This window comes from Pipistrellus hanaki, assembly GCF_964339955.1.
Source record: "Pipistrellus hanaki genome assembly, chromosome: 14".
NCBI lineage: Eukaryota > Metazoa > Chordata > Mammalia > Chiroptera > Vespertilionidae > Pipistrellus > Pipistrellus hanaki.
Window position 1 is genome coordinate 42689197 of NC_140516.1, and position 27422 is coordinate 42716618.

The 27422-nt window shown below is 43.7% G+C and overlaps 1 protein-coding gene across 5 annotated transcripts in view; it reads right to left on the minus strand.

Annotated features, from left to right (window-relative positions):
• The window catches only part of SORCS1 (sortilin related VPS10 domain containing receptor 1), a 432258-nt gene extending 405520 nt beyond the window's left edge, over positions 1–26738 (minus strand). For all 5 annotated transcript variants that reach the window (XM_084904028.1, XM_084904030.1, XM_084904027.1 and 2 more), the window contains exon 1: positions 26002–26738. In XM_084904028.1, the coding sequence (XP_084760154.1) occupies positions 26002–26565 (564 nt within the window). In that variant the 5' untranslated portion in view covers positions 26566–26738. The remainder of the gene's footprint in view (positions 1–26001) is intronic.
• Between the last annotated feature and the right edge of the window lie 684 nt (positions 26739–27422).

The following is a 27422-nucleotide window of genomic DNA, read 5'->3' on the forward strand; positions in this document are numbered from 1 at the left end:
GACTTCTCAACAGAAACCATGCAGGCCAGAAGGGAATGGCAAGAAATATTCAAGGTGATGAATAGCAAGAACCTACAGCCAAAAATAAGCTACCCAGCAAAGCTATCACTCAGAATCGAAGGCCAGATAAAGAGCTTCACTAATAAAAAAAAGCTAAAGGAGTTCATCACCACCAAACCAGAATTATATGAATTGCTGAAGGGGGTTCTTTCAGAAGAGAAAGTAAACAAAGATAAAAATTATGAACAACAAATACGTAACTATCAACAAGTGAATCTAAAAACCAAGGAAATTAAAAAAATCTGATGAACAATATTAACTGTTGAATATAATAGAATCAGAGGTATGGAAGGGGAGTGAACTGACGATTCTTGGGGAAAAGGGGAGAGGGGGGCGTGGGAAGAGACTGAACATAAACTGTGCACCTATGGATGAGGACAATGGGGAGAGGGGAAAGGGCAGAGGGTGGGGTGGGAACCTGGTGGAGGAGAGCAATGGTGGGGGCGGGGGGGGAAGGAACATTTGTAATAATATGAAAAATAAAAACTTATTTAAAAAAAAAAACAAAAAAACAAAAAAAAACAAAAAAACAAAAAAAAAAAAAACACCCTCTTCTCTCCCCTGCCTTGCAATGCTGAGGTAAACCGTGCTCAAAGACTTAACGCACTAAAAAAAAAAAAAAAAAAAAAAAAAAAAAAAACTCCTTCATTATTTATTTTTATATTTTTTTATTGATTTCAGAGAGGAAGGAAGAGGGAGAGGGAATTAGAAACATCAATGATGAGAGAAAATCATTGATTGGCTGCCTTCTGCATGCCCTACACTGGGGATTGAGTCCACAACCCAGGCATGTGCTTTGACTTGGAATCCAACCTGTGGTATCCTGGTTTATAAGCCAATGCTCAACCACTGAACCACACCGACCTGGCAAAAGTACTCCTCCATTGTAAGGTGTGGGGAAAGATAGTGAAGGAGGAAGAGAGACTGAACATCTTATTTTACCCTCCCCAACCAACGGGACTGCTTTAGTCTTCCAAAGCCTTTCCATTCAATTCTGGGGAAAGGGATCCTGGGTGAGTTCTCTCACTTGCTGTCTCCAGGGACCGTTCTCCATTGTGCTGTGATGTCTGATTGCAGCAGAGGTTTGGGTGGAGAGAATATATTAAACAGTGAGCCCTGGAGATAATAATTCTAGGAAAGTTCCACAGGGGATTGATTTTATGAACCCTCCCGGGGACTGCGGTGGGAGGTTGGATTTTGTGGCCTGGAGAACCCATACTGTGAGGAGCAGCTGAAACCACAAGAGTTGTTCTTGCTTAAATATTCAACTCTGCTCAGAAGGAGACATTTCAAATCACCTTCAGTAACTGACATTTCTCAAGCACTAGCATGAGAAGGGCATGGCGACCAGAGGAAGACAGGCATCATCTGTTCTTGAACATTGCTTAAAATGAATTTGAATATTAAACACCAAATGTATGCACATCAGCAGATTTACCCAGAGGCTGTATTTACATGCCATTTGTGCAGCGATCTCTATTACAATGTCTCGGCATCGTTCCAATCCAGGCTCTCTAGCTTCATGAAGGCCTCTCTTGAAGCACTTCTGTCCAGTTCATCTTACATGCCATTTCAAGTTCTTCTCATGAGTAGATCACAGGAAGGATTATGTACAGGTTCACAGAGAGGAGAAACCTTTGTTGTTGTCTGGTCTGGCATTTTCATTTTGGAATGGAGGCACTTAGCCCAGGGATCTAACATTACTAACAAGACTCTCATGAGGTCCACAGGAAATGTGTGGTGGACATGGGGCAGCACCAGACACCCTCTAGCTAGGTCCTGGCATTGCTTACATAATGGATATGAAGCTTCCCACCACAAAAGGATGATGTATAAAATAGAAAAAAGGTATTGGTTTTGATTACACACATCCTATGGCAGATGTGTGTGGTGACCCTGCCCTCTGTAGTGTCATCTTTTTTTTTTTTTTTTTTTTAAGATTTTTAAATTTATTTTTTAAGATTTTTAAATTTATTTTTTAGAGAGAGAGAGGAGAGGGAGAGAGAAATAGAAAGAGAGAGAGAGAGAGAAAGAGAGAGGGAGAGAGAGAGAGAAACATCAATGTGAGAGTAAGACATCCATTGCCTGCCTTCTGCACACTCCTACTAGGGATGCTGCCCACAACCCTGATTGGGAATTGAACCTGCAACCTTTCAGTACCTGGGTTGATGCCCAACCAACCAACTGCAGCATTCAGGGATGTAGTGTTAAAAGAGAATGTTTGAAAACAGCAATGCTGCATCAGCCTCCACAGTCATGTGCGCAGCCACTCACACAGTGTCTCACTGGAAGGCTCCCCAGATACATGAATTCTATAAGTAGCTTTCTAACCAGACCCTCCTGCTCCAATATCTCATCCATCCAATTCAATGCTGCCATATTTTTTTTCTTCCAAACTGAAATGCTGATCATGTCACTCTCTCATACCCTCAGATTCAGCTTCGCTAGGTCCTACACCATTTGCTAGTTTGCCTTTCTATCCGCATCTCCCTTCTCCACCTCCCACTCTGTTTTTTTCCCTTCCTTTCCTAGCTGCCCCTTCTGCGGCTTTGAGCTACCATGTGTCAGTCCTTTCATGTGGAGATGTTCTATTCACTTCTGCACCTGAAAAATTCCATTTACCATGTATATTTACCAAGGATATCATATGCCACCTCTTCTTGGAAGTCTGGCTGATATCATCACCTCACCCCACCCCCATCTGGTCAGGTTCTCCTCCTGACAACTACCTGCAGAGCACACTTGCCAGATTGTATTTCAACTGTTTATTTTTCCCTCTTACACTATAATACACTTTAGAGGACTATTTTTCCCCCTAAGGAAATGAACATGCATTAGAAGCCTGCTATTTGACAAGTAATACTAGTAAAGAGCATCCAGAGACATTATCTTCTTTGATCTTCAGGACAACTCTGCGAGGAAAGTTATCATTATCCCCATTTTACTGATGCTGAAATTAAGCTTAAATGACAAATTATCACACAGAAGAGTAGCTATCTGAACCCAGTTTTGCCTGATTGCAAAGCTCACACTCTTTCTCTACTACATATACTTATCTGTTGCAAGAATGAGTCAGAGAAGGCTTGAGGGAGAAAGTGGCATATGAGCAGGTGTCTTAATAGGTAGGGAGGTTAAAGTGGGAGTTAAGAATCACAAATCCATGCCTAGTATTGTCCTCATCTAAGCGTCTGGTGGGTTATTAAATGTACTGTCAAGAAATTTGTTTTAGTTTGTTTGAAAACCCAATTCTCAGGAGGTGGCAATTACCGATTACAGGGAAGAAACACTCCAAGTAGCCCTATTCTTGAACTTCCTGGCAGTCTTTGGTCTTTGGTAACTTCTTCTTCTTCATAACCCTTTTGCACACCCACACAAGGATTGAGTCCTGAGAGATGGACTATTTCTGTACTCTCAGCCCTACTAGTAGTTAAGCACATAGTAGGGTTTACTGATGCTACAAAAAGGGCACAGTTAATTAATAAAAACAAAACCCTGGGGCCCCACAGTCCACACTTTTCACTACCACTCTCTCCTTGTTGAGTATCAGAATGGTTAGCCACAAAGCTAGGCACAAGTTGGCCCCATGTTATCAGATAAAGGGCCATACCCATGTGAAATAATGCCTGATTTTAAAACAGGGCAGGACCCTGCAGCTAGCTGGTCTCTGCCAGACAAATAAAAGCCCATGGCCTTGTCCCAGTCTGCACTCAGCAGTGAGTGGCTGAGGCCCCAGGCAGGAGCCAAGTTCAGAACCATCTCATAGGGGACAGCTTCACCTGCTGAATTCCTGGATGTTCCTCTCCCCCTTCAGCACCTTTTCCACTAACCTGTAAAGCAGTGGTCGTGATTTTTGAGAAAAGATTGCATCCCAGAAGAGATACAAAGGCATTTTGCATCCAGTCACTTGACAGCATTTTGTACAGAACTATAAGGATATATGTGTGACAAATATCCACTCCACCACTTAAAAAGGAAAAAAGGAATGAGTATACCATGTCAGTATACCATGGCTTTCTGTAGTGCCCCTGTAAAAGAATTAGTAAGCCATCAGGATACATGGAGTTATGTGTTTAATTTATCTCCCTCTTAAGTAAGGTGGTAATAATCTCTATCTTCCTGTGGCTGAAGGGGGAGGTGTGAAGACATTCTGATACCATCAGCAGTGTGATAAATACCAATGTGGACAGTAGGTGGTATTGGAATAGGAGCAAGCAATGAATAAAGCAGACTGTTGGGTAGGAAAAGCTACGGAAAACCCATTAGGCATTTCCTGATGGTATAAGATACTAGAACTACCAGGAATAGTGAAGTGGAAGTCACTGAATTGAATCACCCAAAGAAGAAAATGAGGACATTGGAGAAAAGCCAGCGACCAGCAACTTCTGGGAAAGAAACATTAAGCCAGTCATTCCAGATGGGCAGAGTATAGAAACGGTCTCATCTAAAGGATATAAAATCTATTTACTATCCTGGTTTTCTCTCTCCATTGCAGTCCAAATATTGCATTTTAAGAAACCCTGTCCAACACTAAATCACTGTGCAGGAAAACCAGTATGCTCCAAATGTTGTATCAAAGAGAATAGGTCTTAATTAGAGACCCATGATTTTTCAAGCAATTCAGCCTAATTAAAATGTAGGCAGGACTAGAAATATGAAAGTCCATAATAAACACAAATAAGTTGGCTATAGGGCATTTTCAATAATAAATCAAGGTTAGAGAATTCAAATGTGTTCTGATGGAATTAGAATATCTTTACTAGAAAGGCTCCTTTTCCAATGAAGAGGAGAAACTACTGCAAAAAGAAGGACCCCCAGATCATTTGATAAACAACGTCATCAGGCTCTATTTTTAATTCAGTGCTATACCTGTTGTAGGATTTGAAAAAGTTTTAGCATTTTTTTATTCACACATAAAATGAAAAGAAACAGTGGAGATGCCGGAAACCGATCATTGTCCCACTAATAGAGAGATGTGGACAGGGAATCCAAAGGCTGGTCAACCTTAAATGTTCTGAAAGGTCGGAGCTAATCACTCATTGTTTAGCTGAGGCATTAGAAGCTGAGGCAGCCTCCACCTGTTAGTCTTATGTAAATCCTTGCTAAGTGGCTATTATTGGAATTTCCTGTCTAAAGAATATGGGTTTATGCCATAACCTTAATAAAATGGATAGCAAAGACAGAGCAGGGTATAGTCCTCCCCTTAGAGGTGGGCTCCCGCCTGGCCCAAATTAAAACCAAGATAAGCATTTGGTTTTCCTAGAAGCAACCCTATAGTTTTATTATCACCTTACATAAATAATAGAATTTGCCTCAACATTTGAAAACAAAGCAGAGACATTCAATGAGATTTCCACCTGCAAGCTTTTGTATCATCAGACAAATACAGAGGCAGAAGCAGAGATATGTGCATGTGTAAATGTCCTTCACACACATCCACACACAAACATTAATTTGCCCAATGTTCCTGATAAATTGAACCTTCCGTATTTATACCTCTATAAATAGAGATTTCTGAATATCTATAGAGACATACATTATACATTGGTTTCACCATGAGGATCTGCACTCTACCTGTTGCATAACTGCTCATATTATTAAAAGATGTTTCCCCAATTTTTTTCAATTAATCTCTAAGAAATAAGTAAGCTTTTTGTAAGCTTCTGAAAAGTTTCTTTCTATCAAGAAAAAGTCCTGATCATAACCTTTCAAATCCTATGAAGATTCAGTGGATGAGCACCAGCAAGCTCTAAGCTCATGGAGGACTAGGACTATTAGTGATTTTGATCATGAATGAATCCCAGTGTCTGCATTCACCCAACATGTATTAGGCACTCAATAAATAACAGTGGAATACATGAACAACTTAGGCTACTTGAAGGTGTCAGAGTGTTCTAAATGCCAATGAATATAAAGGCTAAAGATTGAGTTTTTGAGACTGCAATTCCACAACTGCCTGGGTTTAAATCCCCATTATATCTTCTTCTATCACTGTGGCTTTGGGTGAGTTACTTATCCACTACTTTTTTATTTTTATTTTTTTAATATATTTTATTGATTTTTTACAGAGAGGAAGAGAGAGGGATAGAGAGTTAGAAACACTGATGAGAGAGAAACATCGATCAGCTGCCTCCTGCACACCCCTACTGGGGATGTGCCTGCAACCAAAGTACATGCCCCTGACTGGAATCGAACCCAGGACCTTTCAGTTCACAGGCCGACGCTCTATCCACTGAGCCAAACCGGCTTCGGCTCTACTAATTTTTAAAATATATTTTATTGATTTTTTTGCAGAGAGGAAGGGAGAGAGATACAGAGTTAGAAACATCAATGAGAGAGAAACATCAATTAGCTGCCTCCTGCACACCCCCCACTGGGGATGTGCCTACAACCAAAGTACATGCCCTTAACAGGAATGGAACCTGGGATCCTTGAGTTTGCAGGCCGACACTCTATCCACTGAGCCAAACCAGTTATGATTTTATCTACTAATTTTTAAAATATTTTTACATTTTTTATTTTTCAGTTATACTTAACAGACACTATTACATTACTTTTAGTTGTATAACATAGTGATTAGACATTTATGTAACTTATGAAGTGATCACCCTAATAATTCTAGTACCCATCTGACACTACACATAATTATAATATTGACTATATTCCCTATGCTGCACTTTACATCTCTGTAACTATTTTTGCAATGGGTATTACCTACATCTTAATCCCTTCCTCTTTTTTACCTATCTACTCATTCCCCTTTTATCTGTTAACCATCAAAATGTTCTCTGTACGATAAGTTTTCATTTTGTTCACTTATTTTTGTGTGTGTGTCTTTCTTTGTCTGACTTAGCATAACATCCTCTGGGTCCATCCACATTGTCTCAAATGGAAAAATTCAATTCTTTTAGGGCCAAGTATATATTCCATTGAATATATAACACATCTTCTTTATCCATTCACCTACAGGTGGGCACTTATGTTACATCTATATTTTGGCTATTTTAAATAATGGTCCAAAGTACATAGGAGTGCATATATTTTCAAAAAAAAATGTTTTGGGTTTCTTCTTACAAATACACATAAATGGAATTGCTGGGTCACATGTTAGTTCTATTTTTAATTTTCTGAGGAATCTCCATGCTGTTTTATACAGTGCTGTGCCAATTTGGGATCCAATCAATAATGCACAAATTAAAACCATCATTGTGGCTTTAATTTGCATTTCCTTAATGATTAGTAATGTTGAGAATTTTTTATGTGTTTGTTGGCCATCTGTATGTTGGGAGTATCCCATTACCTGATATCAAACTATACTATTCTTATAGTATAGTTTGTACTTATAGTATAGTTTATACAGCATGGTACTGGCATAAAAACTGATACACAGATCAATGGAAAAAAATAGAGAAACCAGAAATAAACTCAGACCTACATAGTTTATGACAAAGGTGGCAGGAACATACAATGGGGTAAAGTCAGTCTCCCCAAAAAATGGTGTTGGGAAAACTAGACAGACACATGCAAAAGACTAAAACTGGGTGACTTTCTTACACAACATACATGATTTAATCTATATTTAAAATAGATTAAATTTTAAATATAAAACCCCAAATCATGAAACTCCTAGAAGAAAACATAGGCAATATTAGTAAATTCTGACACAGCTCTTAGTAATGTTTTTTGGATGTGTCTACTCACGCAAGGGAAACAAAAGCAAAAAATAAACAAATCGGCATACATCACACAAAAAAGTTTTTGGACAGTGAATGAAACCATCAACAAAACAAAAAGGCAATCTATTGAATGAGAGAAGATATTCACCAATGATTCATCTGACAAAGGGTTAATATCCAAAGAATATAAGAACTCATAATAATTAAAACCAAAATTTTTATTTAAAAAATAGGCAGAGGGCCTGAATAAAAATTTAACTGCCCATATTTTTTCTCTCTTTATTTCTAAAATGGGAATAAAAACAGTCTTCATATTGTTGCCAGTATGTATATTAACAAAAATATTACCTGGCATATTATAAAGAACAGGTAAGAGTTAGTTATCTATCATTATATTAACTTTCACCTGAGCTTTCAATAAATAGCAGCCCTTACCAATCTTTAATTAAAACCCTACTCTACCCAAACACACTTGGAAAACCCAGCAACTCTGATGTTACTTACCCTTTCAGGTAATTGTGCCTGAAGGAACACGTAGGTTAAACCTACAGTTTTCTCCTTGTCCTGGTACTCTCAGTTCGGTCCCTTATCACAATGCAATTTTATCTCTCACAGTGTAATATGGCCTCATCCATGCTCAAATGTCCTGGCCCTGCTGGGTCTTTAGTATCATGGGGGCTGGTACTCAGTCCAGCTCCTTAAATGAGGAGCATGAGGTTACTTTCTCCCTCAGGCCTGAGGCAACAGTAGTCTCTACCAGCCACAAACTCCTTCTGACACCTGGAACATCAGGCATCATTAAGAAGCATCCCCACCCCTCCTGCTATAAGGAAACCATCACTCCAACCCAGTTTGATTTATTTAATTTGAATCTTCTCCCTCCCTTCTTCCGTCCCTCCCTCTCATTTGGAGCTATTTAACTTGAACTGTTTGAATGAGCCATCCAGATAGTTTATACTTCATGAATTTAGGAAAGTGAAAAACAAACATGCAATATACATGCAGCGCATAGTTAGATTGTCTTGATGCTGAGCATGTCCCTTCCCTACCAAGAAAGGCCAATAACATGATCCTGTACTGCTTTAGTGTCCTGATTTGTTAAAGTGTGGTTATTAAGCACCTCCTAAGTCCAAAAATTGGTACAGAAAACTCAGTGAGATGGAGCCCTGTCCTCAAGGAGCTCACCATTAACTGGAATACAGACCAGATGATGCTTAGTGCTCGGAGAGAGGCATAAAGAGAGTAGCCAGGCACATAGGATCTCATGTCATCAGATTTAGATCTCTCTTCTTGGAAGTATTGGAGAAATCCTCTGAAAGAAGGTGATACCCAAGTGAGGACTTAAAGAATGAAATGGATTTAACTGGGGAGAGATGTGGCTTATTAACTCTCTAAACAGAGAAAGTAGATGAGCAAAGGAACAGGGAAAGAGAATGAAAGGTCCACATTGTGCCTGGGATTTTACAATGGACAGGAATCTGAATGCCAGTGAAGCAATAAAGCCCAGCTCAAAGGACCAGCCTAAAGGTCACATGTGGAGGACAACTGTAGCATCTTCAAGGTGTCCCATCGCTTACATTCTCTCCAGTTCCCCAAGTCAGGGGTGGGCAAACCTTTTCCGTAAAGAATAGAGGGTAAATATTTTTTAGACTCTGTGAACCATATAATCTCTGTCACAACTACTCAACTTTGTCATTTTTTACAGGAAGGCAGCCATAGACAATATAGAAATGAATGAGGGCCTGTGTTCCAATAAAACTTTATATCAAATAATTTTCAGGTGCCACAATTTAGCAGTCTTCTTTTTATTTTTCTCAGCCATTTAAAAAGGTAAAAACCATTCTTCACATATGGGCCATGTTATGTTATGTTATGTTATGTTATGTTATGTTATGTACCACATAACAACAGGTGGTCGGCAGGTCTGGTTCCTGGGCCGTTTGCTAACCCCTCTAGCTCAAATAAACTGCCTCAAATCCCAGCTGCAAGAGAAGGATAGGTGACAGTCTTTCCCATAATGGAAAATGTAACCATTTCTTCTTAACAGATATTCCCAAGACCTACACTCTAGTAAGAGGTATTAGGAAACTTCAAAAAATTGGTGAGCTTTAAAGGTAAATGGAAATCTCTCCTTTTCCCTTCCCTGAGATTTTAATCTAAGAGAAATATATATTGAGCAGAGTCTCATACAGAAAGTCAAACCAGGGCTTAGATAATTCAAAGAGAGCTTGTCTCAGCCCATTCAGTCTGCTATAAGAAAATGCCATAGGCTGAGTGGCTTATAAACAACAGACATTTCTTTCTCAAATCTAAGATTAAGACACCGCAAGAGCCAGTGTCTGGTGAGAGACCACTTCCTGGTTCATAGATGAGGCATACTTGCTGTGTCCTCACATAGCGAAAAAAGTAAGGGAGTTTCTTAGGTCACTTTTATAAGGGCACTAATACCATTCATGAGGGCTATATCCTCATGACCTCCTCCTGAAGTCCCTACCTCCGAACACCATCACTTTTGGGGGAGATTTCAACCTATGAAGTGTAGTATGGGACACAAACAATCAGACCATAGTAGAGCTCATCCTTTTCTTTGAGGACAATTATTTATATGTATCAGGGCATACTTATCATCAGTATTCTTATGTCATTTTTGTCTCAAAATGATAAAATTCCTGAGTCACTTAATTTACTATAGTAGCACTACATGCTAGGCAAAACTCACTAAATCATAATGCCTCAGAGCCAGATCTAGACACGGTAACATCCTCTCAGACCACAGTCTGAGAGTCTGCATGGAAAGGGTGGAACGCAAAGGCCCTGGAAGTGTCTCTTCAACCTCTCATGGGCTGGGTGCCAGTTCTGACAGCACACACTTCCTCCATCGGCAGCGATGCCTTTCCTCGGGGCATAACTATGCAAGTAACACTAGTGAGGAATACATTCTTCCATTTTCTCCCTGACTGATCAGACCACAGTCTTAAAGTGGTGACCACATAACTCACCCTAAAGCACTCAGTCCCCCACATTGGTTTCGGAAAGCATGACCGAGAAAATGACATGAACACCAACTTTAACTCTAAAATCAGAAGAAGGAAAAGTCCATTATGAAGAGAGAAGACAGCAATGCGTTGAAATTGTTCTGTGCTCCTGAATGTGAGCAAGCACGGGTGGGTGTGTAAAGATTCAGGGGAACAACTGTTAGACCTTTGGAAAAAATCATAATCCTTTGGCCAAGTTCAGGCCAAGTACTCAATGGGACATTTTAAACTGGGAAGTCTAATCTGATATTTAAGCACACTATGAGACTAGGTTCCAAATATCTTGGGCACTCAAGTGATAAAGACAGTGTCATCTTACAACTTGTTGACTGTGCTAACAACCTAAAATAAGGTGACCAGACGTCCCGATTTTTAACAATTTGTCCTGCGTTCCATAGCGTTTTTTAAAAAGTCCCAATTTTTGGAAAGAATATTTTTTAAAATGACGCGGGACAAATTGTTAAAAATCGGGACTGTCCCACCAAAAGCGGGACATTTGGTCACCTTAACCTAAAACTAATCCAAGAGTCAAGAGGATTTTAAGTGGGCAAGAGTGGCCTGTCCTTCTGCCCAGCCCTCTTCTGTCTGTAAAACTCCTGATCTTGAATGAAGACACAATTTAAACAGCACTTCCATCTAAAGAGTTGCCTCCCACTCTCAGGAAAAAATTAGTTGTCTCCCACTCCCACAGCACTTTGCAGAAACTCTGCTACAGCGATTATGCACTTATCTCACTAAATTGCAATTATCTGTTTTTGTGTCTGTCTATTTCCACCAGAATATGCGCCCTCGAGGGTAAAGATCAGGTCTTACTCATCTTTATATTCTCAGAGTTCAGCACAGTGCTGACACAACAGCCACTTACAACATGTTTTAGGATTTTTGTTATTAAAGAAATGCATGCCCGTGTTAAAAAAATCTCCTAACAGTGCAGAGGAGCAGAAAGGGAAAGGTTAAAAGTTGCCTTTCCACCACTCAGATCATTAGGCCCATTACCCGCAGGAAATCACTCTTAAGAGATTCTTAAAAATGCATAAATACAATAGTCCTCTCTTGCATCCCACACCCAGCTAACCCTCACACAGGACTCTCAAAGCCGTCTCCCACATAAGGTCCAACTGATTCTTAGAGCAACTTGACATCGTGGGTGCAAAACCGGAGGGCAAAAGGCCAGAGAAGGACTGTAGCGACAGCAGAAAGGGCACAGTCCGACTAGGAATCAGTTTTACTGGGCATTTCTTATGAGTTGATAACTAACAACTTCTCTCCACTCACTGACACTTTCCCTCTCTTGTTTTCATCTGTCTCTTTCTGTGATTTATTGTGTCACTTCATGTCTTCGTCTCCCCATCTGCCTTTCTCTGTCTATGGTCTTTCTACCTCTTTGGCTCTCTTCTATTTTCCTCTCTCTTAATCCACTTCTGCTATTGCTGTCTCTGCCTATGTCAACCTCCCTCTCCCTGTCTCTCTATTGTTCTTTCTCTGTTTCCAACCCCTGCCTTCTGTTGTCTCTGTCTCTTTCTTTTGGTTTCTTTGTCTTCTTCTTAAAGGTTGTCTTCCACTCAGGTCTCACATCAGTAAAGACCCTTACCATAGCCTTACAGCACTATCTGATATTACATGGAGTACATCTGTGTTTAAGTTCCTGTGAATGTATAGAGATGCAGGAGGATGCACACACCTGCTGCCAGTTCTGTTAGGAGTATTCTCAGTAGGCACACATTCTCCTTCTCGTGTACATACATGATGTAGGAATAGATATCAAGGGCAAGACAGTCTTAGATCCAAATTGAAATACATGCTCCTTTACTGGGAACTGAAAAGGACTAGAATTGGCAGAAGGTGTCCCCAGGTTGGAGAAGCTGCCTTCAAATCTCGCTGGGATTGAATGGGTAGGATGGTAAACAAAGGCCCGGGGCCCTGCTACCACACACCCAGAAGCGACAGAGGGGCCCCCGCTGCTTTGCAGACCACCTGGGTGGGCCTTCTCCAATCACAGTGATTAAAGCAAGGCAGGCCACTGGAGTGTAGGCTGTGGGTCTGCTGCCTGGAATTCAGTTCTAATGAGACCAAGTTCACTAACTCGCTTGTCCTTGTTTGCTTTGTTTTTCTCATTTTTCAAATAGCATTTAAAAATAACTCAGGCAAAGCATGTTTATTGAGAAACAACAGCAAATCTATGGACACACACAAAAAAAATCACCTACAATTCCAACATTCATCATAATCACAGACAAACATTGTGTTGTTTTTCTTTTTTGCAAAAGTGGAATTTAATAGCATGTAGTAAAATTTTTAAAAGTACCGAGCCCCTATTATGTCCAGGTATACTTTTAGGGACTTGGAATATACAAGAAACAATTCAGACAAAACTGTGACTTCATGGTGCTTACATTTGTACAATTTTTTAACCTCTGGCTTTCTGCTGGAGGTTTCCCAATTCAACATATATATTTACATAAGGAATATTTTAATGGTTGAATATTCTACAACACTCACACACAAGGTAATGGGTTATTTGTTCTATGAGAAAAGCCAGTTTCCCCCCCTGAAAATAGCAAATAAAAGACCAAATATTTAGCAAGCAAGTTGTGATATATATTAAGAAATATATATTTGGTCTTAGTCCCCTTTCTGGCAGAGAGCTTCTTAAATCCTTGATATTGCCGGCAGGAGAATCCAAGATGGCTGCTCGGGTAGGCAACTAGCCGCAGCCGCACACAACAATTTTAATAAAATACAACTAAAATATAAAATGGACATTACCCAGAAATACAGGAAAGTCGACTGACTGGAAATCCTACAACAAGAAGCAAGGAGAAAACCAGAAGGAAGCACGGAGGAGCTGTAAAAGCCTAAGGTACGGAGACACTGGGCGCGCGCGGAGAGGACGGAGCCGGAGAGGAGGGAGGCCGAGTGCCTGGCGGGTGTTCCCAAGCGGGAAGGAGAGAAAACGCCGACTGTGCTGGGCCCCTGACTGCTCTGAACCCCAGTTCTGGGCCAGACCCCGGGGACTCAGGCTCAGCCATAGGGAGCTGGGCTGTAAGTCGGAACCCCGGGAAGCGGAGAAAGGAGGTCCCGGAGGCGCGCACACTGCCCCCAGAGAAGGGACGGTCGGCTGTGTTGCGGGATTGCCCTGACGGGAAGGAGACTGGGGCTCCAGACTGCTGTGAACGCCATCTCCAACTCCACTTCCAACTGAACTGAACCCCAATACCGGGCTCATTGGGGGAGAGCATAGACTGTTTGGCAGCAGGCGAAAATCGAGGGCACCTTTCTCTCAGAGGCGCCGGCAGCGAGCACTGAAGGACCCGCATAGGGCGGGGCTGACGGAAGCCAAAGCTGCAGGCTCCACCCTGAAACCCCGTCCCATCTGTAACTGCGAAATGCGACAACAAAATAGATCACAAACGAAAGAAATGGAGGACAAAAAGCGTCTGGATATAGAGTTCAAATCTACGCTTATAAGGTTTTTCAAGAATTTCCTAGAAAAGATGGATAAGGCCTATGAGGATATGAAAAGACACCATCAAGAAATGATAAGGGAACAACAAGAAATAAAGAATACATTGTCTGAAATAAAAAATATTCTACAGAGTCCTAAAAACAGAAGGGAAGATCGCAAGAATCAAGTCAAAGATTTGGAACATAAAGAGCCAGAAGACACTCCTCCACAGAAGCTAGAAGGCAAGAGAATCCAGAAAATTGAAGATAATGTAAGAAACCTCTGGGACAACTTCAAGCGAACCAACATCAGAATTATGGGGGTTCCAGAAGATGAGAGAGAGCAAGATATCGAAAACATACTGAAAGAAATAGTGACAGAAAACTTCCCCCACCTGGTGAAAGAATTAGACTTACAAGTCCAGGAAGCGCACAGAACTCCAAACAAAAGGAATCCAAAGAGGACCACACCGAGACACATCATTATTAAAATTCCAAGAGCAAAAGACAAAGAGAGAATATTAAAAGAAGCAAGAGCAAAGAAGGTAGTAACTTATAAAGGAGCACCTATACGATTGTCAGCTGACTTCTCAACAGAAACCATGCAGGCCAGAAGGGAATGGCAAGAAATATTCAAGGTGATGAATAGCAAGAACCTACAGCCAAAAATAAGCTACCCAGCGAAGCTATCACTCAGAATCGAAGGCCAGATAAAGAGCTTCACTAATAAAAAAAAGCTAAAGGAGTTCATCACCACCAAACCAGAATTATATGAATTGCTGAAGGGGGTTCTTTCAGAAGAGAAAGTAAACAAAGATAAAAATTATGAACAACAAATACGTAATTATCAACAAGTGAATCTAAAAACCAAGGAAATTAAAAAAATCTGATGAACAATATTAACTGTTGAATATAATAGAATCAAAGGTATGGAAGGGGAGTGAACTGACGATTCTTGGGGAAAAGGGGAGAGGGGGGCGTGGGAAGAGACTGAACATAAACTGTGCACCTATGGATGAGGACAATGGGGAGTGGGGAAAGGGCAGAGGGTGGGGTGGGAACCTGGTGGAGGAGAGCAATGGTGGGGGGGCGGGGGAAGGAACATTTGTAATAATATAAAAAATAAAAACTTATTTAAAAAAAAAAAAAAAAATCCTTGATATTGCCTATAATAAAAGTGAACAGGGTTTTTTTGTTATTTCTTTAGTTATGTTAATGAAATGACCTTTTGGAATGTACTTTAAGATGGGGACTGGTTACTAGAAGAACCAACCATGTGATTGGAGGGTTGGAACTTTCAGTCCCACCCCTGGACCTCCAGCAAGTAGAGAGGGGCCAGGGGTTAAATTGATGGCCAATGGCCAGTGATTTAATCACTCATGGCTATGTAATAAAGCCTCTGTAAGAACACAAAAGAACAGGATGCACAGCTTCAGGGTTGGTGAGCACGTAGCAGTTGGGGAAGAAGGGCAATGCAGAGAGCATGGAAGCTCCTGCCTCTTCCCCATCCTTGCCCTAGGCGCCTCTTCCATCTGGCCATGGCCGAGTTTTATCCTTTTATAATAACCTCATAATCTAGTAAGTAAAAGGTTTCTCTGAGTTCTGTGAGCAGCTCTAGTAAATTAATCAAACCCATGGAAGGGGTTGTGGAATCCTCCCTTCAACAGACAATCCATCAGCAGCACGGGCAATGACCTGGGTTAGCAACTGGCCCCTGAAATACTGTGCCCTCCACCTGTGGAATCAGAAGCTATATCTGGGTAGGGTAGACAGTGTCAGAATTGAGTTAAACTTCAGGATACCAGCTGGTGTCTGAGAATTGCTTGTTGGTGTGGGAGAACCCCCCAAACTTCCCCCCACACACTGGAAATTGGATCCAGAACTCTGACAAGTATTGTGTGCAAATAGCCAGAGATGATGAGAGAGATGCCAAAAAGAGCAAGTCAGGGTCCCAGCCCTCATTATAAGAAAAAGAAACCGGAATGAGAGACCATAAAGGCAGAAACGAAAGCAATATCATGAGTAACATATTACACATATCTTTTAGCAGGCCATGCTTGAGCATTATTATTACTAGCATAAATATAAACAAAATAACAATAACAACAATGATGATGGCAGCTAGCCCTTTAAGCATATTTATATTTATTGTCTGTTTTAACCATCAAGAAACCATACAAAGAGTATACCATTATATAATTTCCAGTTTACAGATGAGGGAAAACTAAGGCACCAAGTTATAAAATTCATTGCTCAAATTCACATATCTAGTAGATCTCGAGTGGAAATTGAAACCAAGCACTAACATTATGTTATATGCAAAAGAATGCCTTCTCGCAGTCACCTAAGACATGCCTTTCCCATGGTCATACAGATAATCAGGAAAAATAATTGCCTAGAAAATATTCAGGAATAGAAACGTCAGTATGGCAGAAAGACATCACCTCCCTCTCCTTAGGGGACCATGTACTGCTCCACGCAATCATATTTCATCCTCCAAGGAGGTTTCCATGGCTCTCCACCATCAGGGCCATTGTTTCTATTGAGAAACTAAGGCAAGGTGTGAGGCTTCCGCCTTTACTTAGGGAAATCAAGCACATGGACATGACATTGTGCAGACAATGGAAGGGGTTCATGAACACCAAAACTCACACAGGAACCTTACGGGAAAGATTTTCACGCTTCCCTGTCCCCAGTAATCTCTCAGGATACAGACTCCTGGACCTTATCCACAGACTAAAAGCAGGTCCCCTGAGGACACACTCTGAGAAATGTGGCCCTAGGTGCCCAGTAACACAGCTCACAGCTGCCCAGGTCAGAATTCCTCCAACAATTCAGCAAAATGCAAGTCAGGATACACACAGGGCTGCAGACAGGTCTGAAGCGGAATGACAACCAGGCCTGAAATAGCCTTTCTCCTCTTTAATGATTTGAATCAAGAGTGCATGTTGGGAGTGACAAATTATCACACGGGAGGAGCTGGCATTTAAACCCAAGAGTGCATGCTGGCAGTGATGAATAAGGAGAAGACCTTTCACTTTTAACCACACTGCCCATAGGCCTTGGAGCAGAAGGATGACCCAGAGTCTTGGGACTCCATAGCCCTGGCTGGTCTTGTTACAGGAAGATGACTGGAGGCATCAATCCATTGGCTCCGGGGCACAATATGATTAGGTGGTTGTCTGATAGCATGTTTCTTATTAGCACTTTCGTGAAAAACTGTACAGGTTGTCCACACTGTCACTCTAGTAGGGTCATTAGCCCGCAGGGAGAAATCAAACAGCGTATCCCACACATCCTCCCGGGAGAACAAGAGAACACTCATTAACAACCCCAGGTGTCCCACTCCTGGGACAGACAAAGGTTAGGGCTGGAGCGGCTTTTTACCAAGTGAAGTGTATCAGGTCAGTGGCCTGAGATCAGGGCCACATGAGGAGAAAAGCCCTGAGCCGGGGTGCTCCTGCCAAGTTCCCCTACCTCACCTCTGCAAGGGACAGTGGAGTTCTCTCTAAAGAAACTCAGAAAGATACTCTTTCAGTTAAAAAAAAAAAAAAAAAAAAAAAAAAAGCAGCAGCTTGGGGACCGGAAAGGGCACAAATAAAATTCCAACTCTGCTCTGCCACCTTCTAGTGGGGTGACCTTGGGAAAGGTTCTAAGCCTGGAGGACTTCTACCGCTTTGGGGGAGGAATAGTAATACCTCGAGTTTGTAAAGCTGGTGTGAGGATGAAGTGAAGTTATGTGGTGATGCTCTAGAATGTACTTCCAGGGAAGCTGCTTGTTAAATGGGTGTTATTTATGTTGCTATTGCTAAGAGGGACTTCTCTTATAATCACTGTATCTTCTCTGGCTACAGAGAACTAACCCTAGCATTCAACCAACTCTCCTTTGCTCCCTTCCCCCATCCCACTCCCCAAAGACAGAAGAAATGGAAAAGGCCATAGCTTATAACTCAATTACTAGTATAATCCTTGAGCTAATAAAATTCCTTAGTATTAACAGAGAACATGTTAGTTGACTACCGCTGCTCAAACACTGATATTCTAGGTTCCCTTGACTGAGACAATACTTCAAGTTACTTTAAATGAGATTTCATCTGCATAAGACAATTAAAGAGGAAAAGGTGCTACTCCGCTCTCCTCCCCCAATCCCTTGCTGCAATGAGCTGGGTCATAAGTAATCTGATCTCTGAAGCCCACTAGCAGTGGAACACATATGGTGGACCTGCCCCCACCTCCCTATTTCCATCTGGTAATCACCATACTGTTGTCTAAGTCAGATTCCACCTTTGTTTCCTGCCAATGGCTTGATAACTTTGTCCATCACGACTGAGTAGAGTGGGCACTTCGGAAGAGTAACCTTGATGCCTCCATGAAGCCTGTTTAACCTCATGCTGACCATGCCCTTGACCATGCCTCTTTGCTGCCATCCCTTTGGGTTAATTTGGCCACATTCTTTGACTGGTTTCCCCTCTGGGACACACAGGTACATTTTCTACACTTTCTAGCCAGAGACATAGGACAGTAAATTGAGACACACACAAAGACAGAACAACTATTTATCCATATAAAAGCTTAAGTGACCAAACAACTGAACAATTGAATGACTGGTCGACTGGTCACTATGACATGCATTGACTACCAGGGGGCAGATGCTCAGCACAGGAGCTGCCCCCTGATGGTCAGCTGACCGAAGGATGCTAGACACTATCTCGTGGCTGGCAAGCGCAGCTGCAGTGCTGCTTGCAGTGGTGCAAGCCTCTCCCTCCTCCATGGACAAGCTGAGGGACCCCACAGGTACAAGAATGTATGCACTGAGCCTCTAGTTTTACATAAGGGTAGTGACTTCACATAAGCTGGCAAGGAGCCAAATTAATTTACCCTCCTGCAATCTGGCCAATAATATTTCTAACCAAGAACTTAAACAAAAGGAAGTCCTTTTGTAAAAAGTGTGTGTATACAATGTCAAGGTAAAAAAAAAAAAAAAGAAAGAAAGAAAGAAAGAAAGAAAGGAAGAAAGAAACAATGGTGATTCCAGCTGAGTTTTGATGTGCAAACAAATGTAGTCATGTCTTTAAGGCTTGATTCCATACCCATACTCACTAGAATGTGGATGTATATACTTTTTGCTTAAAGCATATTTTAATAACTATTTCTAAGATTAAAACTTGATTCAGGCCCCAGGCCCTGGTCAGGGCTCATGCAGGAGGCAACTAATCGATGTGCCTCTCTCACATAGGTGTTTCTCTCTGTCTTTCTCTCTTCCACTCTCCATAAAAAAGAAAAAAAAAATCAATGGAAAATTTCGAGTGATGATTAACAACAACAAAAGATTAAAACTTGAGTTAAGCATAGTTTACATTTAACACAGGTTAATTTCCTGGATATAGGTAGGGATTTTTATATCCCTTCTCTCGACCTTTACATACACCAGCCATTCAGCTTAAAATATCCTTGTCTAATCTTCATCTCTTAATTAAAATTTTCTTTATGTTTTGGGGCTCAGTAGAAGCACCAGCTCTATAAGGAAGCCTGAAGACCAACCCACTCAGAAAACCTCCTCCTGCCCCTGAACTTCCACAGCATGTTATTCCCTCAGAACACACTTTTTTTTCTGTTTCCTCTTCACCAGATTCTTTAAGTCCAAGACAGAAAGTTCTATGAGGGCAGGCTTATTTCTTTTCATCTTTGTGCATCACTCCACTTATGTCCCTATTATCATTGCCTGACACATATTAGGACTCAACACATATTTGCAAAATTAGAATGAAATAGTTTGTTTAACCCACTTAGCATAATACTGCCACACAGCCATATCTCTTTAAATGTAAGCAATTATTATTATTTTAAATAATAAAATTCCATTAGCATTTGTATCCTAGTCTATGAGTTCCTGGGGTCCCTCCAGAAAAGGATATGGATATAGTTCCCAGAGTCAATATTCATGTCAATTTACTCTAGAAAATCCAATTAAATATTTTAATGGAAGTTTACTTTTTAATTTCATATTAAGAAATTCTTTGTCCAGAGATAGCAAGCTCCTTAATATAAAGGTACTAGAGGCCCGGTGCACAAAATTGGTGCAGGGGGAGGGGCGGGGGGAGAGGTTTCCTCAGCCCAGCCTACACCCTCTCCAATCTGGGACCCCTTGGGGGACGTCTGACTGCCCGTCTCACAATTGTAGACTGCTGGCTCCTAACCACTCACATGTCTGCCTGCCTGATCACCCCTAACTGCCACCCCCTGCCAGCCAGATCACCCCTAACTGCTTCTGCCTGCCATCCTGATCACCCAACTGCCCCTATGCCAGCCTGGTTGCCCCATGCAGCCTGCTGCTTGTCATTTGGTTTCCCCTCATTAACCTCCCTGCTGGCCTGCTCACCCCACACAGCCTGTTCAGTTGTCCGTTTGATTGCGATGGTCATTTAGGCTTTTATATAGATAGATGATGCAGTAAACCCAATAAATGGTTTTGCTACAAATTCATACAGAATGTAAATACCCATTTGGATCTCAAGTGACTAGATTTCCTATAATGAGATATGTATAGGAACCATAAGAAATGGAAGACTCATATATATAATAAAAGCTTAAGCGACTGTTATGGTGGAACAACCAGTCACTATGATGCACATGGACTACCAGGGAGCAGACACTCAATGCAGGAGCTGCCCCTGGTCATCAGTGCTCTCCCACAGGGAGAGTGCTGCTCAGCCAGAAGCTGGGCTGACAGCTGGCGAGTGCAGTGGCCATGGCTAGAGCCTCTTCCACCTTCACAGCAGTGCTAAGGAGCAGGGAGCTGAGCAATAAGGAGCAGCAAGCAGGAGGGCAGTAAGGAGTATGTGGTCCTGGACTGCAAAAGGGTGCAGGCCAACCTGAGGTACACTCCCCCCACCCTGTCCATGCACAAATTTCATGCACCGTGCCTCTAGTATGAAATAAAAGGCTTGCTTACTATATTTTACTTAAATGTAGTAAGTGCACAATCCCACAACCTGAACAAACTATTAAATTAAGTTTAACCTGTAAGGGATTTCAGTGGTACTCTAGTCTGTTAGTGCCATTTTATAAGGGACAAAATTAAGACCACACCATTTTAACAGGCTGCTAATACATTAGTAATCTCTGCTGTAATTGGGACTATAATCCAGGATTCTTCATTCCCAGTAGAGAATTATTTCTATAACTAAGTATTTATTGAGCACTTACTATGTTATCAGCCACTTCATATACAAGTCAAGTCTTCAGGGGGAAAAAAAAAACTGCAGAAGATGTTCTCTCCCCATATTTTAGTTCAGGAAACTGAAGCTCAAAGAACTTAAGTGTCTTGCTCAAGGCAAAGCGCTGGTAAGCAGGAGAGCTAGCATTCAAATGCAAACCTGTCTGCCATCCATGTCACACCACAGTAACATTCATCAATAGCACAGAGCACTGATCAGAGAAGGCATGGTGAGGGCTTCTAGAGAAAGCTAAAATCTTTTGTCATTTTACTTAAAAAAATGTAAGGGAGAGAAAGAGAGAGAGAGAGAGAGAGAGAGAGAGAGAGAGAGAGAGAGAGAGAGAGAGGGAGAGAGAAGTCTATGTCAAAATGTATAGTCAAATCAAGTGTTTATTTCTAACCTCTGAATAAAGTCAGGTATGTAATTAACTTAGAAAAGGAATTTGTCCCTGAAAGGAACACCAGATCTGATCGCTGAAGGAAGGCAAGCTAGCTCGTGCTTAATGAATCACTGGTTGCAGATCCCATGTCGCACTAAGATGAAGAGGTGGGTGGATAAGAGAACAACCAAACCACTACTTAAGATAAAGAGTGTGATGTGACAGGCACATTTCACAGTCCCTGCTTTCCTACAAGTACCTGGAGCTTCCAGCTAAGACTATGCCTCCTCCACCACCATCTGAAATCCATCCAGGTCAGGATTGTTGACTCCAAAATGTCTGAATTTTTCTGTCCTACCTTTAAGGTCTTTTTTTTTTAATGGGCTTTTATTAAACTTATCTTTATTGTTGAAAATATTATAGATGTCCCTATCCTTATCTCCCCCCCCATTACCCCTCCTACCTTAAGGTCTTTAAGACAAGCCATTCCATGGGGTTTTTGGTCAGATCACTTTGGGTGGCTTTGCCATGAACCTTTTATGTCCTTTTGGCAGGTCCTTTAGCCTACGGAAGCCTCAGTTTCCTCCTCTATGTAATGGGAATAACTTCTACTAATAACACGTTTTTGTCAAACTTAAATGAGATGATGATGGAATAAAAAAGCATCCACCCAAAGGCCTGACCCAAGATGGGATGCAACCCAGTGTATTCACTAAGGGTGGATGGTAAACATCAAGCCCTAGGACAACCGAAGCACATAGGGACGTGGGAGTCCACCAGACTCTCATGATCAATGAGAAATGCAGCATTAAAGATTCCCTAATGGCCACATGTCAAGTAAAAGCTTCTGTTAACAAATCTTACAACACCCTTTCCAGTAAGGGGACACGGTGGTGAATTGAAATATACAAATAGACTCTAGCATAAAAATATGAAAGAGATATTAACACTTGACATCCACCTATTACCTAACAAGGATTTTATAAGGATTCATGAGTATGGCACTTTGAAATTTTTTGGAAATAAACACATGCCCCGTCACACATACATACATAGACAAATATATGTATTTGAACAAACTAAGGACACTGTATAAATTTAGATCAGGGCACAGCATGCCTGGGATGAGCAGGGTAGCAACAATATGTTCTCGCTTATGACACCAAGCTCATGACAAATGATTCATCCCCAGCACCTTTCATGCCAGAAGATCTCTACCCTCCCTCCCCATAAGGTGTTCCACCAACTCTAGCAAACAGTTCCCATCAAACTAGACTGCAGCGCAGGGGAATCACATCACACCCACGATGAGGCAAAACAGCCCTGTCTTCACCAACTGTGCAAGTCCCACAGCTGGAGGGGGCGGGAAGGAGGTGAGAGAGAACCATCCAGAATTCCCCAGGAGTCTGACAGGCAGCCTATAATTACCATACATTTACACCTTCCAAGCAGGTATTCTTGTCATCAGCAGCCCCACTTACAAAGGCTTTTAGCTAAAGGTGAGATGAGTTCCCAGGATGTGCATTGCCTGTGGCCCTGAATACATTTGGTGGTGATGGGGAGGGAGGGGGGCTCTAGAGGAAGACAATTAAAAAAAATTTTTTTTATAGTCCCTTCAGGTTTAGGTTCCTGGATTCTAGCTCTAAGGCGGGGGAAGTACTGAGAGGCGCGTTCCAAACAGGTGTGTGCACTTGACAATCACAATACCCTCTTATGTAAAACACAAACAGGAAGAACTCAAACCCAGGTCTCCACTGCTTTTTATGTCACAGAGTTGGGAGGGCAGTTACTTTCTGCCTTTCTTCCCTTGAAAATAATATTTAAAACTTTGCCTCACCTATGAGTCTGGGCCAACTTTGTTTTGGAGGACCTAGATACAGACTATGTCTCCTCCTCTATCATCTGTACATACACACACACACACACACACACACACACACAAAAAAAAAAAAAAAAAAAAAAAACCCACTGCCCCCAAACCAATTAGTGTGCAAGCAAGCAAGAATTAAAGGGCAGGGAGAAGGTGTCCTTACAAGAATAAGAGGCTTAAGGGGGTAGAAAACTCATTAGTTACCATGAGTTGAGTACTCAGATCTCTGACATATCCCATCCTGAATGTTTCCTGCATTGTCTGAGACTTCCCTGCGTGTCTCCCATCCAAGTCCTGACCCTAATAAGTCCTGCTGGACTTATATGCACCATTAAAAAAAAAAAAAAAAAGGCTGGCAATGCCTGGCACCATTTCTTAAATGGAGTTTAAAATTTGCCAAAGATGTACTCTTCTTGTCTCGCTCTTTCCAACATCTTCCAGGAGACACACAAGGAGAGGTCTAATGGGTGAGTGATATTTTACAGCTTGAATTACATTAAAAGCCAGAAATATTTTTAAATCCAAAGTCCTTTCCTCCTTGATACAACAGATGTAATATGTTTGATGTGTTTAAAATCTCCCCTTAAAGCCAGAAGCTTTGAGCTAATCACTTAAAGCAGTGCGAAAGTTATTCAATTAGTTGAAGATTCAAGTTCAAACTGAGTGATTAATTTTGGTGGTTATGATATGAAAGATAGGATAGTTAAGGTAAGGGATGAGGGCAAGAGACTCCGGAGCTTGAACGAAAAGGATTCAGCTCCAATTACTGGATTAAACCAGTCCTTCAAGCCATCTGAAAACCACAGCCTCAGTCCTGAAGGCTAAATGGTAGGGAATACCCTGCTGACGCTCCCAGCACGGAGACATCCATACCAAATGCTATTTATCATGGTTTGCCTTAATACAATTTAGATGCGTGTACCCAAGGACTCCGTAATGACAGGCTATTATTTAAAAAATGTTCCCAACTTTCATTTAAAAAGCTGACGATGAGCACAACTCACTAAATTGGCACTTTCCCGGGAAGGTTTCTGGCAATTACATCACGACTGGAAACATTCAGAAAGGTATCAGGCGCAGAGACTTGTGCATATTAACAATTACTACAATCTCACTAACCGGATGGAAGATGAAACTTTGATTTATTTCTTTTCATTTGACTCATCCTTGCTTTTTACGAGCTTCTCGTCTGCTTAAAGGCAGCCTAGAGAAGTTGCCACACTTCTAAATTCTCTTCAGCTGTTACCAGCCAAGCTGGCTCTTGACTATTGTGGCTCATTGAGGTTTCCAGGTGCAGCTCACAGGGGAACCGCTACCTCGGATTCCAGACAGGCAGGATTTCCCCCAAAATCGAAAACCTTCAGGGACTTGTCCAATACTCCTGGACTTTCACACACACACACACACACACACACACACACACACACACACACCAGTATCAGCCCCCTGGAACCCCGCAACCCCTCTCCCCGCTTCATAAAGGGGGGGGGGGGGGCGCTAAGTCTTTATTGTGCTCTTCCCCAGAGGGGATCAGGCACAGGGAGAGAGAACAGGCAGTTGTTGTCGCTGGGATATATCTGATCTTCCTGGGACTGGTTTTTGCCAAGAAAACAACCACCCATTCACAGGCTGGAAAGCCCCAGCTCTCCAAACACACTGGCTGGTGCTGTGAGAAGATGCTGGGGAGTTCCCCTCCTGAAACTTGCACCCACGGGGGTCCCCAGAAACAGACACCACCTTATCTAAGCTCCTGCGTTTCTGTTCCCTTGTTGGGGGGGGGCGGGGGAACGGGGACTAAGGAGCTCTGCATAAAAATAAAAAATAAAAAATAAAAACCTCACGTAAAGTCGTATTGATCTTATTTGCGCTCATCCATAAGTCCAGCAAGTAAAGGGAAAGTCACTTGAGGGATTGTCTGCCTGCCTGGAAAGTTAACCCTCTCACCACCACATGCTGAAAATACTTTATTGAAGCCTCCCTGTCTGGCCTTCAGATCCATGCTGTTAACTACACCAGTGCGGCCAGAGGAGCGGGGATCAGACTTGCCAACCGTGTTTGAACCTTTGTTTGGGGCATGGAGAGGACGCTGATGGTTGTGGTGGGAAGAAGCGGGGAGGGAGCGGGGGAACTCCCAGCAGGTAACATGAAAACACGAACTCCTGGGTCTGGGGCGGGGGAGGGTGGGGAAAAGCTGGCAAGACTTTAGTTTGCAGCATCTTTGCAGTCCAGAAACCCCCTTCTCCAAATTCTCCATCAGATCACACATCCGGCTTTAACCCTTTCCCGCTTCCGCCCCTTTGCCCTCGGCCCCGGTCCTACTCACGCTGCTGTTGTGGCCGGACCAGTGGACCATCGCCTGGTTGTGCGCCGAGTCGCCCGTCAGCGCGAACGTGGTGCTGGTCAGCCTCAGCTCCTCCGTCCGGAAGCGGGTGGCTTTGTCGGGGTCCCGCTCGGGAGTCTGGGGCTCGGGCTGCCCCCCGTCCCGCAGGACTCCTCGGGGGCTTCTCCCCCAGCCCTCCCCGCGGTCCGCCGGCTCCCGATCCGCTCCGCTCCGTCTCCTCCTCCGGCCGGAGCGCGGAGCGGCCACCGCGGGCGCCCCGGGGCCCCGGACCCGCTGCAGGGCCAGCGCTCGGTCCCCGGGGGCCACTGCGAATAGGGGGCGCCCCGGGAGGGGCGGGGGCGTGGCGGGAGCCCGGCTTCGCGGCCCCGGGGGAAGGGAGCCCCCTGGGGTGAGCAGCCAGCGCGGGCCGGAGCCGGGGGGCGGCGGGGGGCAGCAGGAGCCGCCGCCGCAGGCGCCCGGGGCGCAGAGGACCAGGAGCCCCGCGCCCGCGAGGAGCGCGCCCAGCCCGGCCGCGGGGCCACCGCCGGCGGCGCCAACTTTTCCCATCGCGGAGCGCGGAGCGCGGATCGCGGAGCGGGTCCCGGGCCGGAGGCGGCGGCGGCGCGGGCTCTCCCGGGCGCTCAGCACCCCAACTCCATCCAAGTTGGGCAGCGCGGGGCGGGCGGAGGCGGCGCCGGGCAGGTGGCGGCCGCGCGCCCGGGCTGGGCTGGAGCCGAGCGGGTTCGGACGGAGCAGCCTCCGCCGCCGCGCGGGGAGGAGCCGAACTGGAGGCGCGGGCGGAGCGGGCGGAGCGGGAGGGAGGGAGGGGGGCGCTGCTGGGGCTCCGGGCGCCGCGTCCCGCTCTAGAGCTGCTCCGAGTGCGGGCGGCTGCGGGCACTGGATGCGCCACCGACCGGCCCGCCCCCTCCCCGCGGGCGCCCTGGCGCTGCCGCCGCCCGCTCCCCGCCCGCGCGCCCCGCAGGCTCCTCGTGGGTCCGCGCGCGCCTCCCGCAGGGGCGGCCAGCTCGGGGCTGGCAAGTGGTCGCTGCGTTGGGGACCATTCCCGGTTCCCTGTTTCTATCCGTCTCTGAGGCTTTCTCCTCCCTTTCCACGCAGGTCTTTCCCACTTTAGACAAGAGGGAGAGCTGAACTCCCGGATCTTCCCTTCTAGGCTCCGTGCGGGGGCATCCTGACCTGACCGAGCTCGGAGTCTGTGTCCCGGCCTGGGGCAGTCCAGGAAGGCTAAGCGGAGAGGGATGTAATGAAGTGATGAGCGAGGGAGGAGGAGAATTCCCATCAATGATTACCTTCAGATCCCTTTCCTGACCTCCAAAGGCCTTCCCTGCGTGGGAACCCCATTTCTCTGCGTGGGAACCCCATCTCCCCGCACGCTGTGGGCGTGCATCTTGGTTTCCCTAGGAGAA